The sequence below is a fragment of the Meleagris gallopavo genome, chromosome 7, assembly GCF_905368555.1.
Source record: "Meleagris gallopavo chromosome 7, MGAL_WU_HG_1.1, whole genome shotgun sequence".
In the NCBI taxonomy this organism is placed as follows: Eukaryota; Metazoa; Chordata; class Aves; order Galliformes; family Phasianidae; genus Meleagris; species Meleagris gallopavo.
Genome location: NC_139410.1, coordinates 27,627,921 through 27,647,273, shown reverse-complemented (window position 1 = coordinate 27,647,273; position 19,353 = coordinate 27,627,921). Strand labels below are relative to the sequence as shown.

The window sequence follows — 19,353 nt, the reverse complement described above, 5'->3', positions numbered from 1 at the left end:
TGACAGAAGTGTCTTATGCACAGCATAGGTACTGTTCTCCCTGCCCATTTCTGAAAACTCGTACTATTCCCTTTGTTTTTTTCTTTTGAGGATTCAGCCCTGCTGCCAGATAATACCACATTAGATAAATAAGAAGGCTGAAAATCCAAACTCAAGCAAACTTTTCCCTTTAGTTCCCTCAGCTGTTTGTTTCCCATGGATTAACTTGCTCTTTTGTAATAGGTGAACCCTTCTGATCAAACACACTGCTTCCTAGAGCAGCACAGCTCAACCAAATAGATATCAGAAATAAGTCCTTTGTGTATCTCCTTGGCCAGATTCTTGTTCCCTCTGCCATGCAGTAATTTGTGTCAATATGCTTATTGTTACTTCACTGTTCTGTAACTGTTCTATCCTTAGTTTACATACTTTAAGGGTGAGTTAGGCCTCAGAGTTCCCAAAACTTTCAAAATCTTGTAATAGCATTCTTATTCTCTCACTCTATAACATTCCTGATCTTTGAGGAAAAAAAATTGCTGAGAATTTGTGGCCAGCCTTGTTGGGAATGTATTTCACGTGACTGGGGCTGAATTGACACAAATCTTTAAATCCCAATCCCATCTCTACTGACTTGTAATGAACTTTTGACTTTTTAGCTTCTTTCCCCTTTGCCCATCCTTCTTAAAAATAACAGCCCAGGCTTATTTTCTGTGTTTACTTCGTCACCGTTGCAGGTTTTTTGTTCTAAACAATGATGCTGGCCTGCTGGAGTACTTTGTGAATGAGCAGTCTAGATACCTGAAGCCCAGGGGCACGTTGCAGCTAGCAGGAGCTGTAATTTCACCCAGTGATGAAGACTCGCACACCTTTACAGTCAATGCTGCCAGCGGGGAGCAGTATAAACTAAGAGGTAGGACTACTGTTCTTGGGGGCACTTTTCCACTAGAGGCACTCCTATCTTCTACCTGTGGCTGCTGTTCTGGGCTTGGCTGTGTGTCTAAAAGCAAAAGAACTTGTGCAGCAGGCTGTTGCAATGAGTGTTTTGTGTGAAACGCACAATGTTATGGCTAATCAACATTTTTTTGGATCTAAAACTTGCTTAGCTGACCTGGAAAGTCCTCTGCCTGTTTCAAAGAATTGCGTGTTTTTTTTGGTTTTTATTTTTTTTTTTTGCCTGTACTTAAATATCTTCATGTATATGATCCTTTTTCTTTGCTTTTGTTAGCTACTGATGCTAAAGAACGACAGCACTGGGTTAGCAGGCTGCAGATATGCACACAGCATCACACAGAAGCTATTGGGAAGGTATTGTATGATTCATATTTTCCTGGGCAAAAATAATTTAGGGTGGTGGAAGAAGTAGGTGGAAATGCAACTATCCTGTTATCTAAAACAAATACTAGCAAAAGAGCGTGTGGTTGGGCTTGGGACTCTTGACAAGGAACATTCCTCTGAGCAATAGCTAACTTGTAATGGAAGTATGCTTTAGGAATGAAATGAAGTGGCTTTGCCTTGGAAGATTTGAGTGGTCCTCCCTGACCAGGTGCTGGTGAGCTGGTATTTGATCGGGAAGCAGAACTTAATGATGAGGGCAAAAGCTTGGCTTTTCCAGTGGTTCTTGAACTTTATTTAATTTTTATGGAAGGTCTTTCATTGGGAAGTTTTACTTTTTATTTTCCTTTTTTCCATGTTTGAGAAATAAGCCATTAATTCTTCAAGTGTTGCTTACCTTTGTTCTTTGTGGGGTGGTTGTGAATGTAATACTTTCTGTAGAAACTCCTGATTAGTATAAAAGCTATATGCTATCTGAATGAAACCTTGCTTTTAAGATTGAATGATCTACAAGGGATTTATCCTGAATTAATGTTTACTTCAATTAATAGATCAGACTGAAATTCCTTTCTCTCAAATGTGAATTCTACCCACACAGGACACACAGGCAGTCAGTTTCTAGAACTGGTGCAGATCAAGGACTAATTTTCAAGTCAGAAGTGATAGGTATTGATCCTTCTCATTGCACTGATTCCTTATAATTAGACTGTAAAACAGGGCAGTTGTCAGCAGTACAAAATATTCCTTTTAGCAGTTGCTGCTGATATGTTTATGGCTTTGTCATCTGTTAGTGTTTCACTAAGAATCCGGGATTAAATGTTCTTCTATGTGGTTTAAATTAGAACACTTGCTGGTTAATTATTGTAATTAATTGTAAATATTTCTCAATCTTATTTATTTATTCACCAGAACAACCCTCCTCTGAAATCTCGTAGCTTCTCTCTCGCATCCCAAGGAAGCATCAACTCTCCAGGGCTGCAAAGAAGACCTAGCCAAAACACAGTTTCCTTTTTCAACGTTGGGCATCACAGATTACCCACTGGAAAAAGAGGTCCTATTCTGCAGCCAGATCACCTTGTAGATGTCCGAGAGGTCTGTATACCTTGAATTACCTAACAATCTCTTGAAAGAACCATTGTCTTATGTTTAGCATTGTGGAGAAATCTGTTTTTAATTAGATGCATATATTGTCAGTCACATCTCCTAAACTATTACTGCTTAGCTATGTGAGATTAAGTGATTTATCCTGACTTGTTGTAGAATCATATGACACGTATTCTGTGGCTGTGATCTTTGCAAATCGGGTGCTATAGGTTTGCCATCATGTGGTATGTTACTGACATGTTAAACATCATGCTTTTTTCCAGTGTCAAGTTGTAGACCAATCCACTGAGTTGTTCTTTTACCTTGTTTGACCTTTGTTATTTCATAGCACTTCTGGTATTAGTGAGTATTTTAGCATTAGCAGTGTAATTAGCACTAACTGGGATAGCACTTATTGGGAAAAGGTTTCTAATGGAGGGCTTTTTAATTTAATGAACAAGGGTCTAGCAAGCAGAAATTGTTAAAAATTGCACTTAGAGAAACTGGGACAAGAGAGCATTGTGTCGTTAACCCCAAAATGTCTGTCTGGACACTGTGGTAAATTCATCAGTGGGAGTTTGTAATTTGGGGTACAGAATGCTTTGCCCTGGTAGGTATGCTTCCATCATCAGTGTTCTTGATTTAGATCAAGTCCTGTGGCATAATTGTTCACCAGGCTGCACGGAGGGTCTGTGTTCAAACCTCAGCATATGTGAACTTCTGTTCATATCAGAGTGTTTTCTACAAGTTAAATGACTTCTCTTAGCATTGCCAAAAGAGCAGGAAATGATTTGTTGTTTCCTTTTGGTTATTACGTAGTTGGACGACAATTTGTTTGTATCAGCTTAAGTTTTTTGATCTGTGTAAATGAAGAATGCCCTGGATGTCAGTTTGCTTATCTTCTTGAAGTCAAAATGCTTGTTGGATACAAGCCTGGGATTTTTTAGATACAGTTAAAATGCTTGAAATAACAAAAGGCAAGTTACATTTGAGCATTCTTGCTACATTTGAGGTGAATATACTTCCAGTGCTACCAATCCATTTGAGAAGCTATGGGAAGAGCCCTTTTCTTTCAGGTTATCTGCTGTGTGGTGATTCTTTCTGTGAACTTCTCAATGGCTTGCAGTGCAGCTATTCTGTTGCTCCCTTTCCCTTCTCCTTGCTCTTCACCAAATAGCCTTTCCCAAATGCTGCTTACTAGGTTGACTTGCAAAACAGGAGATCTGAGGGGATTGTTGTGCTGACTTACTGTAAATATAGGTGCACGCATTTGCAAAATGAGAGCTATAGCTTACATACTTCTGACCTCTTGTTTTCTGTAATAGTGCTTGTTTCCCCTACCACCAGCACTGTTTCTTTGTTTTACAAATCTGAATATCCAAACAAGAAGAACTTAAGCCTGTTCAAAGTACACTTGTAGAAAGGGCAGATGTGGCTGTTTAAATGCCAGCGCTGAGTATGGTGTGACTTGTCTTGTTGTCTGACCTGACCCTGGAATGGAGTGCTGAGCAAAGGTCACCAGAAGGGCTGCAGTGGTTTGCCAGCCAATTCCCATCCTTTTCTTAACTCAGCAGAAGCTTATGAAGTATTGAGGGAGTGGTGGTAAAGAAGACTTAAATCATATTCTTGACACTGTTCTACTGGTTACATAGCCCTGCCAGTGCAGACACCCCATTCACTGAGTGTTTGCTGGCTTCCTGCACTGCCACGCCTGGGACAGGTGCCTGTATGTGGATAACTGCACCTCTGAAGAGCCAAGGCATCTGTATGTTCACACCACAATGTACATTGTGGCCAAGCCCTAAAATGTTCCAAATACCACATACTGTGAAGTCAGATGAATACCCATTGCTCGAGTACTGTGTAAAACCTTAACAGCAGTTCCTGGAAGAAACTTGAGGCAAGAACATGGAAAAAAAATATTAGGATAACTGCCAGAATTGCTAAATTAAAAGCCTCAATAGTACCGCAGCAGTAAAGCTTCTACTCTGCTTAATCAGTCTATTTTTATATTTAATTTACTGTCTGAATGCATAATGATGGCAGAGTAGCAGCACCCGATTGCATTAATGCTGTTTGTTGTGCCTTCCCAGAAAAGTGACTAATGTGTATAAGAGTCTCCTTTCATCCCCATGATTTGAAGTTACACTTCTGTGAGCTCAAGGAGGAATTTGTATTATTTTGTTGAAGACCACAGTGTGCTGGTGTGTGTTCATGCTCTACCTCTGGCAGGCAAATGAGATGTGCTGTTGCAGACCCCGTAATGTAGGGGTGTACAGCTTCCAGAGGAAGCAGGAAAGGAGACCAGGGGAGAACAAGGGAAAAAAAAAAAAACAAGGAAAGCTGTAATTTGAACACACAGTGAAGGTGAAAATCCTGCTGCTCTTTCTATTCCCTCTGCTAAGTAAACAGTGCGATAGCAAACCTATGCATAGCAGCGGTAGGGATGTTAATAAGTTGCTATGTATTTCAGTGAGAATTTAATGATGTTTAGTGGCTGCATGAAGGAAAGAAGTATGGTTAAATCTACACATACCTCTGACATTTTAGTTTTATTATCATTAAGTCATGTGGGACTCTGTGTATGCATGTCTGGCACATCACGCAACACGCTTCCATCACCTTCTGATGCACACCTGCTTTGTTTGGTAGATGATGTCTCAGGCTGAGGGCCAGCAGAGAGACTTGATCAGGAGCATAGAATGCCTTCCTGTGTCCGGTCACCTTACGTCCTTGGATCAAGACCTATTAATGCTCAAAGCAACTTCCATGGCAACCATGAACTGCTTAAATGACTGTTTCCATATTCTCCAGTTACAACACGCTTCACAACAAAAGGGATCCTTACCAGCAGGTGAGTGTAGATGTTCACAAAGAGCTGAATCCTGTAACAAGTATGAAGCCTTTCTCTCTTCACTTCTGAAAATGCTTGTGCCACTAAATCTAGTTGCCTGTGGGCAGAGACATCTGCTGTCTGCCTTGTTACTGGTGGGCTTGTCTAGATTTGTTGATGTTGAGTAGAACTCCTGTGCATATTTTCCCTATTGTCTATTGATTTCTCTATTAAGGAAATCTGTGATAGCTGCATGAATGAAACAACTGATTGATGCAGATGATCTCATGACAGAAAAAAGTCCGTAAGGCTCTGCAAGAGATTCCTTTGGGATGCAGGAACAGTAATGGTGGTGGGGGATTTCTGTGGGGTCACAGGTACAAAGGATATGTGCTGTCTGCAGGAGCTCTGCCAAATGTCACGTTTCTCTGACTTATTTACACACTTAATGCCTACTGTAAGCATTTACATATGCAAAGCTTTAATTTCTAGCAAAGCATTAAAATAACAAAGCTCTGAATTTGCTTAGTGACTTTGTAAGCAACAAACTTTACTCAAATGCTTCTATTATGCGACAGGTGTGTTATACTAAGTATGCAATAAACTACGCTCGAAAGTTGTCACTTACTTTATCTTTCTCATATTCCTATCATTTTTGTGGTATTTGCTTTGGCAATGCATATTATTCCAAAGCTATAATTAGTTTAGCTTTCCACATGAAGAAAGTTTGTTGTATTGATGTCGTTTATTTTAAATGATGACAGATTTTAGAAGGGAAAGCGTGAATAGGACAGGTTAACTCTTGCTATATTTCAGTTCAAAAAGGACTTTATAGAAACAACGAACTGGATGCCATCTCTCCAAATCTTAGTCTGACTGCAAAGTTATTCACACTGAAAGAACTTCTCCTGCTCCCAGCTAATTTGTAATAATCAGTGTGTAAAGATGGGAGATCGCTCTCTTTTTGATGTTGTGGGTTTTTTTTGTTTTGTTTTTGTTTTTTGGTGTGTGCTACAAAGGTGGCTTTGTGTTTGTTTTGCCTTTGAATCACTATGATTTGTGGGGGTGAGGGGGAAATCAGCAGTGCTTGTTGAGCCCCATTCTGACTTTACAAGTTCAGCTTTGTGAGGAAGAATGCCAGTTTGCTATAATTGTAGAAGGGGGTCAGGGAGGGAGGAACAAACTAAAATACAAGCAAGAAACCCAAGAGGAGTGAAAATAGTGCCCCAGCTGTATTAAGGTGTCCCAAAAATCAGACTTGGAGATGAATAGGGAAACTTCAACTATTGGCTTGAGTTTCAGAAATGTTAAGTGATAAAATCATGTACTGGATTTAAAAAAAATGAAAAATAACGGCTCTCTTAGGGGATGAGAAGATCACAGGTAAGGAGAATAGGTTGTGTTACCTCAAGTAGCTGAGAACATATTTGAATGTGATATTCCAATGGAAGAGAAGTGTTGGTGTGATATCCTGTCCCCTCTATTGTTATAGCATACCTGCTATCTCAAATCACTTTTTAAAAACTCCTAGAATTTACCAGTGAAATGAAATTGAACTTCTGAGATTCTTTTAGTAACTGATAGCATAAAATGGGGGATAGCTGTTAAATCCAAGCCAGTGCATAGGCAGTGTGTGTGCATTACGTGCAGTCTACAATGCACGCTTAGAGATTCTTGTGTTCTTAAAAGCTGTACATTTTTTTTCCTGCCCCAGTACTTTTCCTGGTGGAAATGTTCTTATTTAAATTTCCTCCGTTGAGACTGAGGCTGTGACCTAGTTGCAGGTAACAGAGCTCTGCAAGGAAAGGATTTTGGATGGCATAGAAAGATCACATCCTTTCTGATGTGGGTTCTGAAGTGCAGTAGGATGCCTTATCAGTTCTACAAATTGGGACTTGCACATCATTTCTGCGCTAGCACCTTGTCACAATTTGTGTTTTGATTCAGTAAAAAACTTCAGGAGTCACCCGTTCATTTATTAGCCTTTGAAAAAGAATGGAACATTTGCATTATTAATGAGGAACTTGATCTATCCTGATAAATTAGCTGTGAGTAACTGGAGATATCGAAGTCATTGAGTGGGTAAACAGCTTTCCAAGCCCTGCAGCTTTTTTGAGCAACTATTATTTATTCAGCAGCATGCTCCTGCTTTCTTTGCAGCCAAGAAAAGATGAGTATCCTCTCCAGAGAAATCATTGGCAGCAAAACTTTTTCTTCTTTAGCTTTTTTTTAGTCTGGAACTGAGCTGGGCTTGAGAAGGTGGTAACTGGTGTGCTTTTTTTGTATGAGTTAAAGAAACCTGCAGGGGTTACGTTCCTGTCGATTGGGTTCTTCCTGAAGTGTCTGATTACGCCTTGCCTGACACCAGCGGGTTGCTCCAGTCCAAGTTGCACGCATTACAGCTCGCCAATCGCAGGGTTTGTGCTAATGATCACCGAAGGTGGTGTCTCATTGCACCACCTTTGTTCGGTGGCTGCTGAAGGGATTGGCTGCAGGAGGATCTTGGTGCTTTCAGCTTCTCCTTCAGAAAGCTGTTCTGGGGACAACTGCTATCTGCTGCCCTCGTGGAGGATGAGCAAGTTTCAGCGCAAACTCTCTTTTGCTTCAGGAACGACGATCAGTTGGTTGGAACCAAAGATATCTCTGTCAAACCACTTCAAAAATGGGGCAGCTCAGAATTTCCCAGCAGAGATAAACAAGCCAGCATCTGTCAGAGAGGAGCAGTCCATTGCGGAGCCCTGCCAGCTAACAAGGGTAAGGTAATGTGAAAATCCTCTTTCTGTGGGGAGTTTTTGAGGAATACCTGATCGTGTTATGTGAAAGTGGTTTAAATACAGTTCTTCTCATACTTTTCAATTGGCTGCGTTGGAGGAGGAGCAAGCGCAATTGCAGAAAATTAAAGTTTCATGGCATGCTTTTTCAATGAATTTTGCAGCTTTCTCTAAATAGCTGTCACAGGGAGCCAATTGGGACAGTAATGCCAGGTGATGAGAGGCGCTGTTCCTTTGCATGTTGATCTAAAACAACTGGAGGCTGAAGTGTAGAAGACCTAATTGGAATTCATGACACTCACAAAATAGGCCCAAGAAGAGATGCTTATGTAGATGAGAGGAAAAAAATTGCCCGTCTCCAGCTATTAAATCTTCCCATCTTTCTTTTCCAGCTTTTGCTGCATGTGTTTTTCTTAATGTGAGCGACTCTCGTCACTTGGCTTCAGGACGGCTTAATGTTTCTGAAATACAACTACAGTCTGTGTCATTATAACTGTCAAAAAGAATATGAAGTGCAAAATATTCAAGTAAAAGAACAGGATTATTTAAAAAGATGTTTTTCTAGCTGAGGTAGAAAACTGTAATTACATTCTTTCTATACCACTTGATTTCACACAGTTCTTTATGTGAGGCTGCTATTGTGAAAAGGTCATGTATGTCTCTACAGCAGCATCTGTTTCACTTTGCTATCTTACAGCAAAATGGCAACTGAAACGTCTTTAGGTTTTTATATTCGTTAGTTTTTAAATAGGTCTAATTGTCATTAAGTTAAAACGGGGAAAAAAAACGACAAGCAAAACTGAGCAGCAAATAAACAGGAGTTTTCAAATGTATCCCTTTTGGTTCCTTCCTCCTACTAAGCACTTAAGCTCCAACTCCATTAATTTTTAATGTATGCCACTGTCTGTAGTTGTGGTATGACCAGTATTACCACTTTCCATGGATGTTTTCAGCTGGCTTATTATTTGGTAGTAGAACAACATAGCGCCCTTGGAATGGACTCGTTCATGTAGCAGGGGGGTTGGAGCTTGATGATCCTTGAGGTTCCTTCCAACCCAAGTCATTGTATGATTCTATGGTTCTGTGTGATACTGCACTGTTTGTCAGACTATGGGCTCTGCATGAGGACATGGACCCTTGTGCTTTCTGTGGTGGTTGGGTGATGAGGAATTTGCCTTGAGCTGATGGCTGCTGATCTAGGGGGAAGGCCTTAGGGCAGTTACATATTACTGCCATCTCGTGGTACTCAGGGCATCACCCCTCTGCCCAGCTGTTTGTCCCAGGATGTTCCACAGATATCTGGATTTGTATAATCTCTTGTATCATACGTGGAGAGTTACAGTACAAGAGGAAGTCCTTTTTGGATACTGTATGGATAAGATACATCTTTGACCTAATGTTTATGGCTCTTATTCCAGGAACCTGAAGAAGTAAATCCAGATGAAGAGCTGGAGGACCTCTGTGATGATAAAGAAGATGATCTAGGAGGAGTGGAGGAACAGCGCAGTGTTATCTTGCATCTCTTGTCTCAGCTGAAACTTGGCATGGACTTAACGAGAGTAAGTAACTGAAGTGTGAAGACATCTCTTTGAATGCAACAGACTTAAATGAACTGTTTGATCTCCTGCTTGAGACACTCTTGTCTTGCTTATTACAGTAAAGCTAGTTCTGTGAGGTTAATTGTCACTGCAGGGAAGGAAAAGACTGATAATACATCCTTCTTATACTAAAATATTTTTTTCTTGGCCCAGCAAAAGATATCCCTTCCACTTTTTTATTACAGTAGTGGATATAGATGGGGAAGTGTAAAATCTTTTGCTCAAAGGTAGAGGGTTAGCTTAATTTATTATTTCTGATAAATGCTTGTCCTGTTTCTATGATGTGAGAGACAGCTGGCTTTCAAGCATGTTGGCACAGCTTGTGTGCTTTTTCACTCTATTAGACAAAACCTTTTCTAACCTCTGCTCTGAACCTTCCTTGCTATAGTTTGAGCTCCGTCCTGCCCGTTTTCTACTCTACAGGTATGTGGAACACATCCCTTTCTTCAGAGCTGGTTTGTTTATTTGTTACTGGGGGGTACTCAGTCCCTTACCTATTGGATTCTTTTCTCTTTTGAGATACTTTTCTAGGATCCATGATCACTCTACTTTGCTCATATCTTCAAAGAGGGGCAGTAAGGTTCAATCTGAAAGCACGGTGTCCGAAGCAAGACAGAATCTCCACCTGAGAACTTCCCTTATGAAATTGCCTGCCTCTTCTTACCTACTTACTACAACCTTTTGCTTTATTTCAGGTGGTTCTTCCCACTTTTATTTTAGAGAAGCGATCGTTGTTGGAGATGTATGCGGACTTCATGTCCCATCCTGATCTCTTCATTGCGATCACGAATGGCAGCAGCCCTGAGGAGAGGATGATCCGCTTTGTGGAGTATTATCTCACTTCCTTTCATGAAGGTCGCAAAGGAGCTATTGCTAAGAAACCATACAATCCCATCATTGGGGAAACATTTCACTGCTCCTGGAGGATGCCAAAGAGCGAAGTAGCCACTGACGGTGGCAGTAACATCTCTGGTCACTCCACCTCTGAGCAAATAACTTTGTCTAAAGATCTGGAAGGCCAAGCAGAATCGGACTACTACACAGTAAAGTTTGTAGCTGAGCAAGTGTCCCACCACCCTCCTGTGTCAGGATTTTATGCTGAATGTGTGGAGAGAAAAATGTGTGTCAATGCTCATGTCTGGACAAAGAGTAAATTCTTGGGAATGTCAATAGGGGTGACAATGGCTGGTGAAGGTAAGTGTAACATTTTTCCTTTATTTGTCTTACGAAGTTGCTGAACACAATAATTTGAGAGAGAATTCAATGCTGTGTGTCTCTGTCAGAAATACAGGTGAACAACGCTTGGTAGTTTTGTTTCAAAGGTGTTTCAGAAAAAGCTTTTTGCCAATACTACACTTGCTACCGTGGGTTTTCAGGCTTTTTTTTTTTCCTTCTGATTTTCCTTTAATCTCAAATCTGGAGAAACCTTTATGTACTGTCATCTGGTGATTTTTTTTTTTTTTTAATGCTTTACAAAGCACAGGTGATAACTAAGTCCTCATTATAAACAGCAGGCTTAGGGGGAAAAATAGATAAGTTTACACTTCGCCAAAGATGAGGAATATATTGGAATTCAATTTTTGACTTCTGAACCAAAGAGCAGTAAGTGCAAACTGGTCTTTGTGAGTGTTTCCAAAGCATTGCACAAAATAAGTTGTACCAGATATTTGTAAAAAATAAACACTATTTGCATATATTGCACTTGTCTTCCTGTTGAAGTTTTAATTCTCTTCAGCTATGGAAATTTGATCCTTTAGGGTCAAAGTGGGTAATTCCTCTTTAGCAGTAATTTTACTGTGAGAGTTGAGACAGCATTGCCCGTTATGTTTCTTGTGCATATTGCTCAGCAACTGATGGCATGTGGGTTCAGACATTTTAGTGTCAGCTGGATACCTGACAAGTAGTGAGCATGGCAGGGGGATGGAATGCATATCTCCATGCTTTGTCTGTACCAGGTAATTTCAGAAGTGAATGTCTCCTCTTGGGCTTTCCTCATATCATGAATCTGAAAACCAGGAGGAACTCTGAAAATGAATGTCAGAAGCACAGCGTTGGCATGCTGCAGAGGCATGGCTTGATGCAGACAGCAGTCAGCTGCCATACTATGCTCTTGTAATGCTGACAGGTAGACTTTCTATGATGTGGGTCTTTAATTCCTATTTAAAAAAAACAACAAAAAAAAACAACCACATCTTAAAACTCAGAGAAAATATCTGGTTTTCATGAGTTTCTTAACAAAAACTCTTGTCAGGAAAGAGTCAAGTCTATCTTGGCAAAGAAGTGTAGTAGCAATGAGTCTCTGCTACCTGCATTCAGGTAGAATAGGGTGTAGTAAATAGAGAAAATGAACAGGAATATTATCATTCCTCAAGAACTGCAGTTCAGGGTATTCATTCATTTTTTCCATTTGGCTGCATAAATGTCATGCTCCAGAGCTCTCCATAAGACAGTGACAGCCCTTTAACATTTGGCTGAGAAGTATGTTGCACTGCACAGTATTGTATTTTGTGGATAGATATCCTCAGGGTAATCTCATTTCAAGAAAGAAACATAAGTGTGTGTTATACTGAAAGCACTAACCTGAGTGTCTGGAATCTGTAATAAATGTCACTTTTGTTTTTCTTTCATCTGAAGGATTGATGAGGAAAAGTAGTCAGATATAGTACTGCCTGTGTTTCAGTAACTTGTTTGGTCATTTCTAAAACAGTGCTCACTTAAGGATGTTTCTTTGCACAGGTCTCCTAAGCCTCTTGGAACATGAGGAAGAATACACGTTCTCTTTGCCCTGTGCGTATGCTCGATCAATTTTGACTGTTCCCTGGGTAGAACTGGGAGGAAAAGTCAACATAAACTGTGCAAAGACAGGATATTCTGCAAGTATTAACTTCCACACCAAACCCTTCTACGGTGGGAAACTGCATCGGTGAGGACACTCTTTTTTTCTATTTTTCCACATTAGTCTGTGCTCTGGAGCTCCAGCAGCTGTGTAACTGCTTTTTTTCTGTGTGCTGAATAAGTGTTCCAGTAGTCTGAGCATGAGTCTGTTCTCGCTATTGGTGAATACTTGAGATGTTACTTTGCTCTGAAACAACATCTTGTGATCCTCAAGGAACAGCGAGGTTATATTTAAAGGCAGTAAAGAAATCCCTGGTTTCTCTGACTCTCAGTTCAAACCATTGGGAAAGCAGAGCTCCCGGCTCCTTTTCCTGACTACTGCAGATTTCTTCCTACTGAAATGAGTTGGTTAGCATCTTTTACAGCATGCTTTGTAGTTAGTTGTGTCGCCTTGAATTTTTTCACTTTGAGTACCTCAGCAGTATTATATGGAAGGAGTCTCCAGCTTACATTTAATCAAAAGGTAAAAACAGTGTGGAGAAACAAATCCTATCAAACTTAAGAAACCTGAAGAAAATCTCTGGGTAGAAATACCTGTCAACTTCTGTTTCATTTCTTAAAGATCAGAATATTTGATCTTGTAATGGTGATTCCTCATGTATGCCCTTATTTAGAGGCTAGCGGATAAAAGAATACTAAGGGGAAGTTTGCTTGGGGTTTTTTCCAGGAAATCCCTGTAAACATCTGTGCACTTGGTGCAAAGCCTTTTAAAACTGATTAACAGTGGTGTTTTTAGAGATTCCTGTAGTAAGACTGCATGCTGCAAGATTAGCCTTGTGCTATTATGGTGACAGTGAGTTAAGGAAAAGGAAAGTGGAGCACTAGTCTCACACAGAATATGTGATTGCAGAGCATTTGCTCTCAGCTGTGTACTGGACAGCAAGTGTTTAAATCTTTCCTTAACTTTAATGCCCAAGAGACAGTAATGAAGTATGTAACTGCCTGGCACATCAGGACTTCTGAAATGTGATTTGTACTCTCAGATTGCAAAAAAGAAATAACTGGGGAGAAAAATACTTTTTCTGGAACATTAGAGCAAGGATCTACTTAAAGATAGAAAGGAAACAAAAAGTACCCAGACCTTCATATTGAAGTGCCTTGTCCCTTACATTCCCAGACATGCTTTGAATTTACCCTGCAGCCAAAGCTAACCATCTCAGTGACATCTGGAGAACTGAAGCTCACGTGTATTTAAAAAAAAAAAAAAAAAAAAAAAAAAAAAAAAAACTAGAAGTGAAACAGAGCAAAAGCTATGTCATTTGGGATCTTTATTTCCATTGCTTACAATACAGCTTCCACCTTCCAGTCACTCCAGTAAAAATTTAGCCGTAGGATGCATTTTTAAGTTAATGATTAAATTTCGGAAAATGTTCCGCTTGTCTCCATGAAATTAGTGGATATGGAGGCTTTTTTTTAGACAGATTCACGCAAGGTACTGGAAACTATTGGAAATCTGATGCAGTAATGATTGACCGTTGCCAAAAGAATCACTTGATGGGGAAGCAGCAGTGTTGTCATGGTTACACAGAGTGCAAGTAAGTTGCTATGACAACATTATAGATTTCTGTGTTGACCCTCATTGCCAGCCCTCAGCTGGGTATTGGCTGCTTGGCCCTGTGCCCCTTTAGCTTTACACAAACAGATGATGGGAGTAATCATGGATAGCCAGGCATATATCAGTCATGCCAAGCCTGCAGACAAAATGCTCCCAGGCTTTGTCCCAGGTATTAGTTCAGGCAGATACCATGTTCTGCAGTGTGGGAATGGTGGTGTCATTGAGTAATACGGTGGGAGGAAATATGGGTCACAACAAGAGTTTAATTTAGCAGCTCAATGCAGTGCCTTGTAATGCTGCACGAGTGATAAAACCTTGTTTATTTTGTGCTAAGTAGAGACTGTAATTTTATGATTGATATTAAAATACTGGGTTGTCAGGTGCTCTGCTGTCACCACTTAAGAATATTTAAGAGCACAGCCTTCTGGAGATGTGACTGCAGTGCGACCTGGCTGCTTTCTGGCACTCTGCGGATTCAGTCTGGGGGAGGATGGAGGCTTCGCCCCGTGCAATACCTTCAGTGAGGTGTGGGAGTCACAGGGAGAGAAGGCACCGTGAGAGGAAGGCTGCTTGTCCATGGCCTGCTCTTTTAGTTACTTTCAGAAACTCCTACCCACTTGTGAACTTCAGGAGGCATACACACGCTCTTACTGCTCTTGTTGTTCCCATTCGAGCTTGTTTTCCCAAGCAAATCTTAAATTTTGGTAATAGGAAACTGTGTGCTTGCTCAGCATGTCATTTTAGGTTTTTTCCCTCAAACATCTTGCAAACCAATTTAATCTTACTGGAAAGAGATGGCCAAAATTCAGATGTTTCATCCTAAATGGCCTCCTGCCATGAGCCAGTTGACTCTATCCTGCCATACCCACAGCATGCCCCATGAGTTCCCATCACATCCAGCACCCAGTATCCCTGTGCTGAAGGGACTGGAAGCTGGAGGATGGTGTGCTGTGTATTGTCTATATGCAGGTAATCAGAGCTTAATTGAAGGTAGAGATGGCGTCCTTTGTGCAGCCTGCAGCACCTGGCAAGTGAGGTCATGTCTTGAACATTACCTGTGTAATTTGCAAGCTCTTTTGTTTCCTTTTCTTCAAGATCTGCTTGAGCTGGGCAGTTAGTGAGATACATTCCTGGTAAAAAGCTTCACTTCTGTTTTTCAGTCTGAACTACATACCTGATGGGATGGATATTTTTCTCCTGCTTGTTACTTATGACATGCCTTGTTTGTTTGTTTTGGTTAAAAGATTCGAAACAATTCTGTGCTGAAGCCAAAACCAAAATGCTTTTCTGGGTAACATAAAGGGAACTGGAGCAATAAAGGAAAGTCACTTAGTGCTCTGAGCTTCTCCATGCCTTCAAGTAACTAACATTTGTCAGGACAGTGTGACAAGCATGCAAACTCTTTTGGAATGAGGTTGATCAATGCAGTGAATCGTCCTAAGGTGTCTCTGACCACGATGTTTTAAAAAAACACAATTTCCTAGAGTCACAGGTGAAGTGAAGCAGAACACGACCAACACAGTGGTGTGCAGAGTGCAAGGGGAGTGGAACAGCGTGCTTGAATTCACCTACAGCAACGGGGAAACAAAATATGTGGACTTGACAAAATTGTCGGTGACACGAAAACGGGTCCGGCCCATTGAGAAGCAAGGACCATTTGAATCTAGGTAAAATACATACATTTATTTTTGTCTGACCCTTTTTTGTCCTGAGTAGTCTGGTGAGAATGCCTTGGAAAAACCACACAGCTGAGTAGTGCCTGCTGAGGAAGGTCCTTACGAGTAGCTGCCTGTTGAATAATGCTTCCTTAGCCACTTCTAAAGGGTGTGCAGGCAGGCATTAGATGGGTGCAATTGAAGCCTCAGAGCCTTTTCTTATCTGCTCCTGTAGGTGTGAGGCTCAGCCACAGGCCTCTCCACCTGTGTCACACCGTCATGCTTTGTCTTTTGTTGGTTTGCTCTGCATAGAGCAATTATTTTGGAAGAACTGCATGCAGTGATCCTGCCTTGTGGCTTAATGTGGTGAGCTAAGGAAACTTTGGAAAACTGAAGTTAACAACTTGGTTTGTAGGAGGCTGTGGCAACATGTAACGGAGTCTCTGCGGGATGGAGACATCGATAAAGCTACAGAGCACAAGCGGGCCCTTGAGGAACGACAGAGGAATGAAGAAAGGCTTCGTGCTGAAACAGAAACTCCTTGGTGTACTAAATACTTCATTAAGGAAGTAAGTCCCAAAGTAGTTAGCTGGCAAAGGCAGAGCTACAGTGGAAGCAGGTGCATGTGTGGGTGTGTTCTGTCAGAACAGAGTATCTGGCCTTGCATTTTATCATTTAGTTTCATGGGATGCATACTGCTAAGGTAACACGTGAGCTCCCAAGTGTGATTTACCCTTTGTTTCCCAAACACTGTGATTATTTTTTTTTCAATTAATCTATAATTAAATGTTTAGAGGCATTCACTTTCAACTTAGAACTTATTTTCTGGCATATTAAGTTTTGGATGGAGCTTATTGGTTGAGCTATTGAACAAATATTGCAGTAATGGTATTAATATTATGGTAAGTTGAAGTGCAGGCTGTGCAGGAAAAACAAGTGGCTACTGATATGCTAGCTCTGAAATAGACGTTCCTTACGATCCAGGTGGTGTTGTACCCATAAAATTTTTAAATGTAAACCAGAACTACATAATTTCCAGGAACACAGTTGGGCTGTGTTAGAGCTGGTAATGGTTGGTTGTCCCTTTACTGTTGTCTTGGTTTGGCCATTTAATGAAATCTGGACCATGGAGTAGAGAAGGATGACTTTCTGTGTGGGTTAATTGCAAGTACAGTCAGTTCCCAGAGCTCAGCTGTGGCTCAGCTGGAATCATGCATGCTCTGAGGTAGGCTCAGTAGCCTGCAGTGTTGATCTCTGTCTTAATCTGTGTGGCTTAAAAGTATAAGCGATGTCCCTTCAGTTTTTCACAGCTATTGGTGTAGTAGTTGTGCAAAGAGACTTCAGCTGAGGCAGTGTCTGTTATAACTCTATTTTCTCTTTAAATTGCAGGGAGATGGCTGGGTTTATCATAAACCCCTTTGGAGAGCAGTCTCTGCCGTGCAAACTCAGCAAATGGACGCTAACTAGAAAAGCTGCTTAAAGATGAGTTTCCCGTTTCTGAAATTTTTTTTCTGTCTCTCAAAATGCAGTAATCACACTGAGTGTCCCCTTTTTATATAATAGCGAAAGCTTGAATGAGCGTAAGGAAATAAACTAGGGCACTTTAAAGCTATTCAGAACAAGATCGTAGAGACAAACTTGCCAGGTACACATTCAACCAACTTGTTGTTTTTTTTTTTTTTTTTTGTATGATCCAGAAGATTTTTATCTGACTTGTGTAAGAGTCTTCTAAGTAGGTCTGTCTGATTGCAAAAGCTGCCTAAGAGAAAGAGAAACTGTTTGGTGTTCAGAGTGACGTGGGAACTTCTTTCTACATCAAGCTCTATTTAATGACTGAAGTATGCTCGGTACCCATGTAGACAACAGCAACCAAAAATTGCTGCTTTTATGCCCAACATTAGACCTTCGTTGGCAAGAACAAACTGGACTGGTGCTTGGAAGATGTGCCTGAAATCAGTGTTAAGAACCAACTGGATCGTGGGAACTTCTTTCTTCAGAGAGAACATGTGCATGCATCGGAGGAATATGGAATATATGTAGAGACTACCTTTCTTTTTTATGGATTTATAAATGCAATTAGAATCGTAACCATGGAGAAATTTTTCCTCTGAAACATTTTAATATACTTGAAATATTTGACTTGAATTGAAAAAGTAATTTGAACACTTTTCAACTCCTAATTTTATTAAATCTTTGAGTAACCTTTTTTTTTCCCTCCTGTTGTAATGTAATGAGGTTTGGCCTTTTCTCTTCCACCTTCCCTTCCAAGGACTGAGGCTTTCAAACAGAACAGAAAATACACAATTTTGTATTTAAACTTCTCTACCCATCTGATCATCGCAGAGGTGAAGTATCAGTGTTACAAACTGTCCTTTGGATTGTTTTGGTTTTTCTCCTGTGGTGTTATTCAGAACAAAGCAGTGAAATGTGACCTGTGAATACATGGACTGTAGGTTTTGGTTTTTCATCTTAGATATTATTTAAAAAAAAAAAAAGCTGATAATGCTGAAGACTGGGTATTGATTTGAAACACAATCTGGTATCAGGAAACTGTATTCAGGTACAAACATCCTTTGTTTTTTATACCTATTTTATTGAAGTTAAAGAATTGCTGGCAATTAAGATTAGTACTTATTATGGCTTTCGTTATTGTTGTAACTACAAGCTACCTTAATTTTTTCCAACAGTGGTGCCTTACTCTGTTTTTTCTTCTGATGTAGTCTTCCAGTCAGTGTATATAACATTATCTGCCACCTCCCAGCCATGGCAATGGCTGCACCTGATCCATCCTCATGAGAACTCACAGCTTTGTGATCTGGTAAGATATTTTCTGTGGAGAAGATACAAATGTAAGAGTGCATCAGAAGGTTTAAATCATCATGTTAACTTTCAACGCAAACTGTAAATTGTGCAAAAAAGTTGGATTTATGCACAACTGTCTTGATTTTTTCTTTTTCTTTTTTTTTTTTTTTTTTTTTGCTGTGAAATGCACTGAGATCTCAATGCGAGTCATAGTCCCTTTGTGAGAATTGGGGGTGGGGATAATAAAACTACAAAATGATTTGTTTGTTCTGTTTGCTTTACCTAGAAGTCAGGTGGCCAGGAAGAGTAGATTGTTGTCTTTTATACTGGAGATCTGTCTGTCTGGGCTTTCTCTGGCTGTTATAACAAGATATTTTGGCACTGTGCACTTCAGTAGTAACTGTATTCTCCAGCAGAAGAATGTGTTTGGGACCCTGCTGTCTTGTTTGTGATATTCTATACAATTACCCTGTCTTCATTTTTGGATACCTACTGGGCATTTTCATGTTCAACCAGGAATAAAAATATATATGAAAGCAGTGGGTCTAGCTTTTTCTTGTCTCTGGGTCTGCAGCCCATCTGGGCTGTGCTCCTTGGGCAGTTGGAGTATTTGGGGCAGGAATCACGGTGGCAATGTGTTAGCTTCCTCAGCTCAGGAGTTCTTTGGTATCTGCACCAAGCTGGGGGTGGTAGAGGAAAAAAAATAAATTGACAACACTCCGTGTTTCCTGGTTGTTTTCTCTCTGTCGTATAGCAGATACCCCTTAAATAAACAGCAAGGGTGGTGCCAGGTCCAGCTGGTTCCTGCTGTGATCACTGCTACATTGACTAGACTTACTTCCCTGGATTA

General features: G+C 40.5%; 1 protein-coding gene across 2 annotated transcripts in view; it reads left to right on the top strand.

Moving 5' to 3' along the window:
- OSBPL11 (oxysterol binding protein like 11) overlaps positions 1–19,042 on the top strand; it is a 31,917-nt gene extending 12,875 nt beyond the window's left edge. For both annotated transcript variants that reach the window (XM_085227685.1, XM_085227684.1), the window contains exons 3-13: positions 714–889; positions 1,205–1,284; positions 2,221–2,403; positions 5,047–5,248; positions 7,836–7,981; positions 9,417–9,557; positions 10,292–10,790; positions 12,333–12,519; positions 15,531–15,713; positions 16,117–16,270; positions 17,091–19,042. In XM_085227685.1, coding sequence (XP_085083811.1) covers positions 714–889; positions 1,205–1,284; positions 2,221–2,403; positions 5,047–5,248; positions 7,836–7,981; positions 9,417–9,557; positions 10,292–10,790; positions 12,333–12,519; positions 15,531–15,713; positions 16,117–16,270; positions 17,091–17,168 — 2,029 coding nt within the window. In that variant the 3' untranslated portion in view covers positions 17,169–19,042. The remainder of the gene's footprint in view (positions 1–713; positions 890–1,204; positions 1,285–2,220; positions 2,404–5,046; positions 5,249–7,835; positions 7,982–9,416; positions 9,558–10,291; positions 10,791–12,332; positions 12,520–15,530; positions 15,714–16,116; positions 16,271–17,090) is intronic.
- The last annotated feature ends 311 nt before the right edge of the window (positions 19,043–19,353 follow it).